The 12,818-nt window shown below is 43.7% G+C and overlaps 1 protein-coding gene across 2 annotated transcripts in view; it reads left to right on the plus strand.

Annotated features, from left to right (window-relative positions):
* The window catches only part of LOC139564291 (mannosyl-oligosaccharide 1,2-alpha-mannosidase IA-like), a 205,005-nt gene that overhangs the window by 79,361 nt on the left and 112,826 nt on the right, over window positions 1-12,818 (plus strand). For both annotated transcript variants that reach the window (XM_071383694.1, XM_071383693.1), the window contains exon 2: window positions 11,374-11,470. In XM_071383694.1, coding sequence (XP_071239795.1) covers window positions 11,374-11,470 — 97 coding nt within the window. The remainder of the gene's footprint in view (window positions 1-11,373; window positions 11,471-12,818) is intronic.

Below are 12,818 nucleotides of genomic sequence, written 5' to 3' on the forward strand. Positions count from 1 at the left end.
AGAGAGAGAGAGAGAGAGAGAGAGAGAGAGAGAGAGAGAGAGAGAGAGAGAGAGAGAGAGAGAGAGAGAGAGAGAGAGAGAGAGAGAGAGAGAGAGAGAGAGAGAGAGAGAGAGAGAGAGAGAGAGAGAGAGAGAGAGAGAGAGAGAGAGAGAGAGAGAGAGAGAGAGAGAGAGAGAAAATACTCAGTGGAGGGACTGATTTAATGGTGTTTCAAAGTGATTTTATTTTTGGATTTTTTATATTTGCAGAAATGTTCCACCCTGTTTTTCATTAATAAGGTGAATAATAATATTTCAAAGTAAGTACTCTAGTTAGACGGAATTGGACGGCGAAAACCAAGGACCATGTACTTTTAATTAGTTGTGCTTGTAAGAGATGGCAAAATGTTTCCATTGCAAAAAACATCTATTATGTTCCAAGTAAACAATTACTGTAAACACAGCATTACGGCCGAAGGAGACAAGGTGTTCAACATTCTGTATTGAATACATGTTCTCCATTGACACCATTTGACAAGGTCAATTATTTCCAAGCACGCTGTGCATTTCCCAGCATCCCTTTTGTCAGATGCAGAGCCATCTGAACCATTAGAATTTCAATAAATTTACCCAAACAAACCTTCCGTCCCACTGTTTTTATTCCATTGAATATATACCTGTATGACTCAAACAAATCGCTCCCTCTAATTGCCATTAGGGCTGTGTTCAGTTGTTCAGTAGTCAAGCCAAGTGGAGCTTGCAGACAGCCATTATTTCTATGTGAACTAGCTGCTGTACAGCTCTCAGTATATGCTGCTGTCCCTTGTCGTGGTGCCTCCTTTATTTTCGGCTCGTGATAATCGTCCGCAGGATTGTGCTGCGTTGGGTGGCTGAGTTAGACCCCTCCACTGGCCTTCAGGGTCCTGCTACAGTAGGCTACTCGAGCTGCTCCATATAAATGTGTTTTTTACTGGGAGGAAATGGCTCCTCACTGATGTAGGAGCCAGTGGTAGTTGGTGTGGGGAGAAGGAGGGGAGAGGTACGGTGTGAAGAGGGGTGGAGCTGATGCGGTGCATTCTCTGCCAGAGGTCCCCATCGGCTCCCCCTCTTCCTCCCCCTTTTCCTCCCCCTCTTCCTCCCCCTCCAGGTGATGACACAGCACCTCGTTAAGGCCTCCTGTCTGGAGCTGCCACGCCAGGGTGGAGGGGTGATTTATTACCAATGATCCTCCCTGCCCTTCTCAGATTAAAGAGACACTTCCCCGCTCGTGGCACAAACATAACAATTGCATTACACAACGTGTCTGGAGGGAAGGCGGACAGAAACGAGGTCTTGGAGGCTATATGAATATTTATGGAGCCACCTTCTTACTGTATGTGGTGTGAAATTATTATTTTTTTCTGAGGTTTTGTGGTCAACATTGAACGGTATAATACTATTTGGTTGGGGACTGTTTAAAGTTGAAGTATTGTTGCTGGCTCTGAAAAAAACTTGCAAAAATGCACATTGGCTGCGTTCACACAGGCATCCCAATTCTGATCTTTTTTCCACTAATTGGCCTTTGACCAATCACATCAGATCGTTTCACATCAGATATTTTTCAGAGCTGATCTTGTTAGTCAAAAGATCAATTAGCCTGTGTAAACGCAGCCATAGAGACACACACACAGACACATGGGAGGGAAGGGATTTGCATAAACACCTACGTACACACCCCTACTGTATTTAGGCTAGTATTATAACTGCATACCTAGTACTGTATTTGAACAAAAGGTTATTCAGAGTTATTCTGCTTCAGTGTTTATTGAGGTGTGTGTGTGTGTGTGTGTGTGTGTGTGTGTGTGTGTGTGTGTGTGTGTGTGTGTGTGTGTGTGTGTGTGTGTGTGTGTGTGTGTGTGTGTGTGTGTGTGTGTGTGTGTGTGTGTGTGTATTTGTATATACTGTATGTGTGTGCTTGCATTTGTCAGTAATAGTGTGGTAAGACACATAAACAATGCACACACACACACACACACACACACACACACACACACACACACACACACACACACACATTGCTAGCGGCAAGAGACCGCAGTGTACTGTGTCCCTTCTGCTCTCACTATATGTAGCTGTCAGTAGGTGACAGAAAAACAAGAGTTTCTATGGACAAATTTAGGTATTTTTCTATCCCTGTTTCGTTTGCTTCTGTTTAAGAAACATTTTTCAACAGAATCGGCGGAATTAATACAACCCTGATCACGCGTAAACGCAGTTCACTTTCATAGCAGCCACGTTGTATTCCTTCTCTCCTCTATGCACTCTCCCCCGCTCACCTTTTCCCTTCGTTTGTGGACTTCAATGCACAACACATCAGCTGTATGTGACCAGGCGAAAAAAACGTTCTAATCCAAACCATGTCATAACCGCTAAACACAGCCTACATCTTTGTTACCATATGAGCTAAAGTAATGTCATAGTCAACATAGCTAATATAACTAATGTGTTAATAAACCCACTACAATCATGCGGTGACGTTACAGTGTACAGTCAGTAAGGAGTTACACCGGCAGGCCCCGGTGGCAATAAATTAATAAAACCAAAAGCTTACCTTGACTTGGAAGAGTTCCAGTGTTGTGTTTGCTAGTCATAGCCAGCTAGCTAACATTGCATCTCTCTGTTTGAGCAGGGTGTTTGAGTAGGGTAAACTGGCTAGCTGCATTTGCTAGCTAAGTAAGTGAAACTGAAAGTGAAAATATGTGCTTCATTTTTTAAGAAATACATTTGTTTCAAACTGTTCAAACTGTTCTTTCTCTCTCTTTGAGTCAACTACTCACCACATTTGATGCAGTGCAGTGCTAGCTAGCTGTAGCTTATGCTTTCAGTACTATATTAATTATCTGATCCTTTGATTGGGTGGACAACATGTCAGTTCATGCTGCAAGAGCTCTGATAGGTTGGAGGACGTCCTCAGGAAGGTGTCATAATAACTGTGTAAGTCTTAATACATTTTTGGTGACGTATAGTTTTCTCTCTCTGTCTCTCTGTTTCTGTGTCTCTGTGTCTCTGTGTCTCTGTCTGTCTGTCTAATCCACTGGAGGGCGTATTGCCGTGTGTGTGTTCAGTATGTGTATGTGTGCTCAGTCTTCTACACTGTAGGGCCAGCTCTATAATTCTTAATGGTACTCTTTAGACCCAGTGGGACAGTTAGGCTCCCGAGGGCCCCGTGGAGATAGAGGTTAACACGCCATCTGTGCTGGGAGCCAGAGGAGGCCCCTGGCTTACACCTCGTTCAGTTTAAATACAATCCCTCTCTTAGTAGAAGTGTAATGTTTATATACATCATCTTGAATGCAGTTTCCTTGTCACTCACAATGTGTTGTAGGGGTTTGGAGGAATAGATTTTCCAGCTCTTACTCCTTCAAAGTAAGTTATTGGTGAGAGAGAACCAGAGAGAGAGAGGGACAAATAGTGTATGAGAGATAGAGAGAGAGAGATAAAACCATGGTAGAACCAGTATCAGCCGGATATAAAGAAAGATACACAGACAGACAGAGAGAGACTGATACTGCTGAAGTCAGGGTAGCTTGGCATTGGAGTCTTCAGAGATCAGAGTCCCTCTCATTGTGCACGGCCTTGTCAGGATTTGAATACTGTCTGTTCAGCACTTGAGTGTGATTAAAGCAAGTGACTTCTAAATGGCTGCCTTGCACACTGAGCTGTGATGGGTTGCTGTTTGTGTGTGTGTGTGTGTGTGTGTGTGTGTGTGTGTGTGTGTGTGTGTGTGTGTGTGTGTGTGTGTGTGTGTGTGTGTGTGTGTGTGTGTGTGTGTGTGTGTGTGTGTGTGTGTGTGTGTGTGTGTGTGTGTGAAGAAACACAATGAATCTCCATATTCCACACTCTTTTGTTTATCTATTTCAAGCTTCCAATAATGCACATGCACTGTTTTTTCCCCCGTTCTCGCATTTTCCCTCCAAACGAGGATGTATGGCTAGAAGCCCGACATAGAAGATGGAAACATGTCAGAGTGGGGATTGATACGTCTGGGGATTTTTCTCATCTCTTTTTTTTGTTGGAATAATGCAGCATTCCCGCTGGGAGCAGTGGGTGTCCAAATGAGATGGGATGAGAACTGTACCATTCTTCCCGGGAGGGAGAGCGGATGATGGTTTGATTGACAGCTTCGTAGGAGATGGAGGATTAAGGCGTTAAGATTAAGATGATTGCCTGACTGACGCTGTCGTGTGTGTATCAGTGTAGAACAGGCACTTATTCATTCCTTTATTCGTCCCCTGGGAACCCACTTGTTACTTCTCATGTACTATGATGTGTTCATCGAACGTACATTTATCTAAAATGACTTATTATCACATAGCAAGTGTTATTATGACATACGTGAGGTGGAAATGTATAACTGACAACCTTGATGTCTCCTCCAGCAACATGCTCTAACCGACTGAGCATTCTGGACCGTATGTACTTGTACATGGACTGCACAGGCTCAAGCTCTCAGACCTTGGCCATTCACAGACCATTGCTTTCCATATCAAACAAGTCTACCCTGTTGCTGGGCAGAATGGTTTGAGGAAGGTATGGGGTAGACAGGAGAGCAGTGCAGGTTGGCAGTGCAGGTTGGCATTACGCTTCACTATAATTTTCACCTCAGATATTGGGCTTAATAGTGAAGGCAAAACCCCTCTTGAAGCAATAGACAATTGTAACTGCGTGGAGGTGAGGTGGGAGCTATTTTAGCCAGCACGGTGGAAGTGGTTAACCCACAGTACCCTTATTCTCTTCCATATGAAACATTTCTTGTTCACTCTCTATTCTCTGTTATCAGGGATGTGAAAAATGGTGTCACTGTGAGTGTTCTTATTCGGCAATCAGCATGCATATACCTTGCATTTCCAGGAACATGATTTTTATGGAATGCAGTGCCATTAAAGGGTTGATAACCTTCAAAAGTGTGATCTGGAAAGCTTTCTGTCAGTTTCCTATGCTATATGAATAATATTCCCGATTCCTGTCTTTCTGTCAGCAATAGCAAGGGTGTTTACACGAGTGTACAGTACCTTCTGCTCTCTAAAAAAGGCTCCTCTTCCCTCACTGACTCCTAGATGGCTGTTAGTTCAGTATTTCCCTCTTTAATCAGTCTATGCGTCGTCCCTCACTCCCGCCTTCCATCTTCTCACTCTCACCTTACAGCTTTCACCCCAACGAAATACTGACGGATGTACCATACTGTATGTTGTCCTTCCTTTCCTACAATCTTACCCTCTGCCAAAGAAGTAGTTTTACTTAGCCATCCTGCTAATTGATTTAGCCCACCCTCCATCTCCATCGTTCCATACATGCTAACTCTCTGTAGTTGGGTACTGAATGCCTGTCAAATGTTCTCCCTCATTCAGTCTTTGCGATGCGGAGGGATTTATAATTTAAGAGCAGGCACTTTGAAGGGTCTCACATAACCAGGGGAGGTATCGATTAAATATCATTGTGACGAGGGCCCTCACTGTGCTGGCTAAGCGGGAGATCTGCCATAGTTAGGCATCCGGAAAAGGCTACAAAGCGTTGCGTCTTGCCAGTCTAAGCCCGGGCTTTCTCTCTCTACCTCTTTTGGGTGGCAGACTGTACACATGTTGGTCCCTGCACAGCTTGCGATGCCATGTGTTCGATAACGTGTTTGTTACGCACCAGCTCAGTGATCCAATCCACGCTGGAAGCACCATTTGGGTTTCTAAGAATTACATTCAATGCAGTTGATACATTTCCAGTGTGATGCACTGCTTCTCCAATCAAAAATAAAAGCTCTCTTTAGCCCAAATTTGCTTGATACAGTTGTCCTAATCTCTTTGTATGTAATGGGATGTAACCTCGGCAACAAAAAGAAATGTCCCTTTTTCAGGACCCTATCTTTAAAAGATCATTCGTAAAAATCCAAATAACATGGTCTGGGGTGGTGTGTCACAGCATCATCGGACTGAGCTTATTGTCATTGCATGCAATCTCAACACTGTGCGTTACAGGGAAGACATCCTCCTCCCTCATGTGGTACCCTTCCTGCAGGCTCATCCTGACATGACCCTCCAGCATGACAATGCCATACTGCTCGTTCTGTGCGTGATTTCCTGCAAGACAGGAATGTCAGTGTTCCGCCATGGCCAGCGAAGAGCCCGGATCTCAATCCCATTGAGCACGTCTGGTACCTGTTGGATCGGAGTGCGAGGGCTAGGACCATTCCCCCCAGAAATGTCAGGGAACTTGCAGGTGCCTTGGTGGAAGAGTGGGGTAATGTCTCACAGCAAGAACTGGCAAATCTGGTGCAGTCCATGTGGAGGAGATGCACTGCAGTACTTAATGCAGCTGGTGGCCACACCAGATACTGGCTGTTACTTTTGATTTTGACCCTCCCCTTTGTTCAGGGACACATTATTCCATTTTTGTTAGTCACATGTCTGTGGAACTTGTTCAGTTTATGTCTCAGTTGTTGAATCTTGTTATGTTCATACAAATATTTACACATGTTAAGTTTATCTGAAAATGAACGCGGTTGACAGTGAGAGGACGTTTCTTTTTTTGCTCAGTTGATGTGAGTATTTTGAGTAAAGCATTAGGAATGAATACATTTGGATACATTATCCAAAATCGGATAATATATGGATGACTTTATATAGCAACATTCTATATTGGATCCAGTGAAAAAAGTTTGCTGCTAAGCTGTGTGTTAAAACCTTGCTACAGGGGTACACAGGCTATGTTCAGAGCTGCTGTTACGTGTCCATTCTAACACAACAGACCTGGTCCATATTAATGACCACCAGGCTCCCAATCCATATAGTGCATGACGTTACAGGCTCTCTCAATACAAACGTTCAAGCTTGTTTTTCTGCTAGCAGTTTTTTGGTGCCGTGACGATTAATAATTCATAATAAGGATAAGGTATGAATCACCTTGGAGAGTGCACAAACACATATGCTCCACTTTTACCAATAATGTGTGGGTGTCCGTACCTTCACAGTTTTTGTTTGTGCAAATTGGTGATTATTAAGAAGGTGGCAAATCGAGAGCTTGGGACTATACGTTTCTATCTACAATTGAGTTACTGACGAAACCTTGTTCTGGCCAATGTTCTCTACCTAAATAGTACTCTAAATACCCCCAATTCATGTTGTTAAGTCTAAAACAATACACCATGCAAACCAATGAGGGTTCGGAACTTTTAAAGCCAATTATCTCAGAATCTTCCTTTTGCAGATGGAACCTTGTAGTCACAAGCTCTCGAAATGGTGTCTCTGCAGCCGCAACAGCACAGCAAACTGTTGATTGCTGCGTACTGGAACCAATTGAAGAGAAGGTGTATATAGTCTTTGGGACTGAGGCTGTCCTAATATGGACACCATATCTTTTTGCCTTAAGGACATTCAGTGCCAGTTCTATCCGTTGCCCAGCATTAGTTCAGGAAAAACCATAGGGTTAAAGGTCCTGTTGTCACCTTCTCTTCACGTGCCCTGCTCCATTACAGAAGCCCTTTTTCTTCCCAGCATGCCATGCTGTCTGTCCAGAGCTGAGTAAAGACAGGCTAGTGTGTCCCCTGCTGAGAAACCGTGCTGAGCTGATAGGCTGAAGAGAACCAGCAGCCAGTTATTAATGGCTGCCCTTTATTTTCATCTGGTCCAGGGGTAGTGGTTTACACACTAGGGGCTCGTTGTATTTCCTGTTGGCCAATATTCTGTGCTTTTAACCCTTTACAGAGGAGAGGGTAGTTGTGACCTAGAGTATGGTATCCATTTTAGGCCACCCTCAGCCTCGAGCCTCTCCCCTTTTTTGTGTCAATCGTCAACCCTCCTTGAGGCTTAGGGTGTCCTAAAATGGACCCCATACCAGGCTTGGCATGTCCATGGTGTATTTGTGGCGTTTGCTGCTTATCTACAGCTAGCTGCTTATTTACAGCTGATTTTGATTAGAAAACCTAAAGTCTTTCAGCGCCTTTCTTCAAATGATCAGACAGTGAGTTTTCTCATTAATGTAAGGAAAACAAATGTCTCTGTAATGATTTTCTTTGCTCATCATTTTGTTGTATTTGCTACGATCAAAACCGGTGATACTGCATCTTTCCCAGGAGATTTTGATAAATCTGTTTGGTGGTAGCATATTCACTGAAGCGCTCTAAGCCATCTTGTTTTTCATGTCGAGTGTTGTCGTGCGAAAATCCTCGAGAGTCAGGTTGGAAAGCATTGACTTCCGACCTCAGGGAATGGAATTGGCAAATTGCATCCTGATAAATGTGTGATTCATTTTAATCACTGGCTGCTATTGAACTGCTTTGCCCAACAACCAGCCAATTAATGAGCCAAAGAGCAGTTACGACAGGCGCCATATGTCTAGCGTATTTACCCCTGGCAACAGTTTGCCCCCATCCATTTGCTCTCCTAGAAAGGTTGCCTGGGTGGAAGCGTACTAGGGTGGGTGCTATCGATTGGTGTGGTCTCTGATTGTGTGTGTGCGTGTGCGTGTGCGTGTGCGTGTGCGTGTGTGTGTGTGTGTGTGTGTGTGTGTGTGTGTGTGTGTGTGTGTGTGCGCTGCTGCTGTGATCCTGGCGGTCTCTGACCCTGGTCATCTCACGCCGCCCTACTGATCACAACAATGTCAGGGGATATAATTATACAGGCCGGTGTCCTCCACCTACCCGCTGGTGTGGAACCATCAGTAATTATCTCTATGTTGTATCTACAGTCTGTGTGGAACATCACATCCAGCTGGCTGCTAGAGCCACTGGGGGAATAGTGCAGAGTAGGAGTTAGGTAGGAGGCTTTGAGTGATGCCTGTACGTTCCAGTAAACAAGCAGAACGCTCTCTAATCTTGCTGCGTTAACTAGAAATATATTTGATACGAGGATTCAGCACCCTACTACTTTTGAGGAATTATCTGAGTGAACACGTTATCTATTATTCTGTATATTAGACCATTTCTGTGTAGATTACTATGCCACTGGACCTGAATATTAAAATGGAAATTATATCAGAAAACACAGCATCTGGCAAGTTTGCATTATTCTGGGATATTTCCTGCTGCCGTGTCTCATTCTGTACAGATTGCATTCCGCGATCTCTACACACTCAGTTATTTTGTGCTTTAGCTGCAGAGCTTCTCCAGTCCAGATAAGGTGAACACAGAGTTCAAACGTTTACAAAACACCAGCATTTATGTCAAGGTCATTTTTTCCATTCAACTTTCTATCCCTGGGGAGTAGAGCAAGACTAACGTTTAGAAAACGTATATTTCAACTGAAACCTGAATCCTTTGCTCTGAGGAAAAGTATTTTGTCTGGTTTTGTAAACTTTAGTGTCCTCTCTTGGACCCAACACCTATGCTAGTCTTTCTGGCCCTGCCTGAAGAGTTATTGCCGTGCAAACAAATTTGCACCATCAATATCCTTGATGCTAATCCCCAAATCATGTCTCAAGCTAGTTCTTTATTTTCACTGGATGCGGTCCTGCATAAATTATTGGCGTTAATATTGGCATATCTCTAGAAGAGAAAGCTTCTTTTGAAACGATGCCCGCTCAAATTGGCTTGGACGACTACTCTGCAAAGGCTCAACAATGACACTGAGTGTGCACCTGTGGTGACTGTCGCATCCCTGTGTGTGTGGATGGGTGAGCAAGCGTTTGTGTACGTGTGTGTGTAAACCTGCATTAGGCCACCAAGCAGGATGTTGTTGTTTCTGCCCGACCTGCACTGATGTTAGCCAAGCTGACTCCATTACTGCTCGAACTCACCAGCCCAGGTAGCACCAGCTCGGCTCTCAGCCTTTCTTGAACCTTGACCCCTTTTGTCACCAGTTGCTAGTGCTTTTAGATCTGAAGAATGTCTTCCCTCTCTGTTACGGAGGCTTTAGCTGTTATGCGTGAGAACACTCTCTCATAGACTAATTTGCGCACCGAATTTGAGAGAAATAAGCTTTTTTGTGCACATGAAACATTTCTGAGATCTTTTATTTCAGCTCATGAAACATGGCACCAAGGCTTTACATGTTGCGGTTTATATTTTGGTTCAGTATATGTTGCATGTGTGTCTTGGGCTTAGATGGATGCTGCTAGCCTGTTCTCAATTAACCTCTGGAGACTACCACAGACTCATTCAGTGTTCACGATATAAATCACATCATATTACCACTCCGCCTCTGAAAAAAAGACTATTCCTGGTGTGTCAGTCAACCAAATCAAATTCTGACATGCTGGGGTGGTGTGGTGGTTAGCTAATTTCCTCGGTGGGAGATTTACAGGAAGTAGGAATTCTGCTTTTGTTTCAATATTTACATTTATAGCAGTGGGCTTAAGTGTTCCTTTTGTGTTTTTATGATTGATTCATATTCAGAAGATCATACGCTACTAATATTCTTATCCTCATTGATAGTACAATATGTTTCACTGCAGAAAAAAAGCTATGACAGACGTCCAGGTGATTGTACTGGAGGTCTGCAACATAGTTTCCAGAATGTCCTGCAAAGTTACAAGCTCAGCCACACAGAGCGCGAACTTGCATAGCCTTTACTCAACATCGAAACAAAATGTACATATTAACGAATCAACTCTCTTAAGTTCATCGCCTCCTCGAGAAGAGAAAACAAACAAGAACATTGCCTGAGACATTGCCTCGGCTGCAGTCAGTGTCTGCCTAGTCATGAAGTTATGCATTCATTTGATGCATGGGCTCTTCCAGCCATCATCATTCAATTGGGCTCCTGAGTGGCGCAGTGGTCTAAGTCACTGCATCTCAGTGCAAGAGGCAGCATTTTAGTCCCTGGTTCGAATCCAGGCTGAATCACATCCGGCTGTGATTGGGAGTCCTATAAGGTGGCGCACAATTGGCCCAGCGTCGTCCGGGTTTGGCCTGGGTAGTAAATAAGAATTTTGTAAATAAGAATTTGTTCTTCACTGGCTTGCCTAGTTAAATAAATAAACAGCTCCACATTTTTTGTTCTGTTGATACCATTCTACCCTAAACCCCTTCATTTTACACTGCCTAAAAGGCAGAAAACTTGGTTACTTTTGTTGTTGGCATAACACAATTAAATCACTTTGACCATATCAGTCAGTGGGAAAAAACATGATTATTTTTAATTGAGGAGATCTTGGAAGGTTTTTGGAAGGAGAATGGCGATCCACCTTGTTTTTAATTTGATTTAACAGGGTTAGTTGGGGGTATTGTCAATGGCATTGTTTACCTGTGTGGTTTATGTGTGATAATTGCATGCCTGTCTTAAATCCACAGCAAAACAATAATCCATCATTGACATTGCTGCAGGCCACCATTCCAGTTTAATTAAGGCTGTTGTTGTGAATCAGGTGGTTTGCCATCAGTTTAGTGACTGACCTGTGTTCTTAACCCCGTCACCTGTTTTTGTGTTTCAGATGATGAAGTTTGCCTGGGACAACTACAAGAGCTTCGCCTGGGGCAAGAACGAGCTACGGCCCCTGACCAGGAATGGCCACATTGGGAACATGTTTGGTGAGTGGTGTTTTGTGGCCCAAGGCTAAAAGGCCCCATAGGCCCCCACAGGTTACTGGGGAGCTGCTCGCGAAGGACTTACAGTCTTTGTCAAAAACAGTCATGTACACACAAATGGTCAGCAGTCATGGACACACAATTGTCTGTGGGTCTTAGTCGACCTCTAGGTCAAAGAGTTTTCATTCATGCTAATCGCTCATAGAAGAGAATGCTCTCATTGTGGAAGGTATCTTTCGCTCGTGAACATTTTAGAGGCATGAAGGTTGAGGATCCCCTGGCTACCGTTATTTAAACATCTTTGTTGTGTTGCATATGGTTGTACTGAAGTTGGGAAAGTCTTGCTATAGGCTTCCTGACAAGCAGTGCATGTTATGTGCATTTCCCACCTGTCGGTGTATAGGAACCCACCTGTCAGAATGGTTCTTTCCGGGTCCATCGGACTGTGACCTGCCCCGGCAGCCTTTACACCACGTTGTCATTGTGTGGGAATTAATCGGACATGGTACCAGAAGATTCCTCAGGTCCCTAATGACACGCATAGGCACAAACACACACACACATCTGAGCCACAGGATATCCGGTGATAAAGCTCTTAAATATAAGTGGGATCATCTTTTAATGAGGATTGGGTTGGTGGGCCTTTGTCTGTCTGACACACCTGACTTCCTCCACATCCTGTCTACTGGGATTGTGGAGTATTGAGGCCATTATGTGAGACAATGCTCACCTTTCTCTCAGAGGTTTGATGGCATCTCTTCTCTGTCTCTCATCATGTAGTAGTAATACGATAATGTCTCTTCCCGAATAGAAAATACATGTAAATGTGAATTGTACTGTAGTATTCATGTAAATGTCATGCATTATGCAAGTAGGGTGATAACTCAGCCTTCTCTCTTCCCCATGTGTTGGAATTAAGACCCACAAAAGAGACCTTATCCAACCTCTGCATGATGTCTGGTTGTATTTCATAGCCCTACAGATGTCGGATTTTAATTTGATCAGTCTGGAGAACTGTCCTGCAATGCAGGACATTTAAAACGTGTAGTGTATTGGAGGTTTTAGAAAGGCTTCTAAAGTTTGACATTTCCGTTTAGAAAGTGTAGACTTGATTTTCCCTTACGAGAAATGCATCAACCCCTGCCAAAATGTTCATTAATCATAATCCACATAATCATTCCCATTTCTTTTTGCTGCACGATTATTTTCCTCCAGTAGCAAACTGGCTCAACTTAAGATCTTCCGTCTGTAAGTATCCATCTGTGTAGGGGTTATCATTATGATCATTCTGGTAAGGAACCCTTATGGTACCTGCCTGAAAGATCCTTTAAAGAAACATCTGTACATATGA

The sequence above is a fragment of the Salvelinus alpinus genome, chromosome 35 (assembly GCF_045679555.1).
Source record: "Salvelinus alpinus chromosome 35, SLU_Salpinus.1, whole genome shotgun sequence".
Classification (NCBI taxonomy): Eukaryota; Metazoa; Chordata; class Actinopteri; order Salmoniformes; family Salmonidae; genus Salvelinus; species Salvelinus alpinus.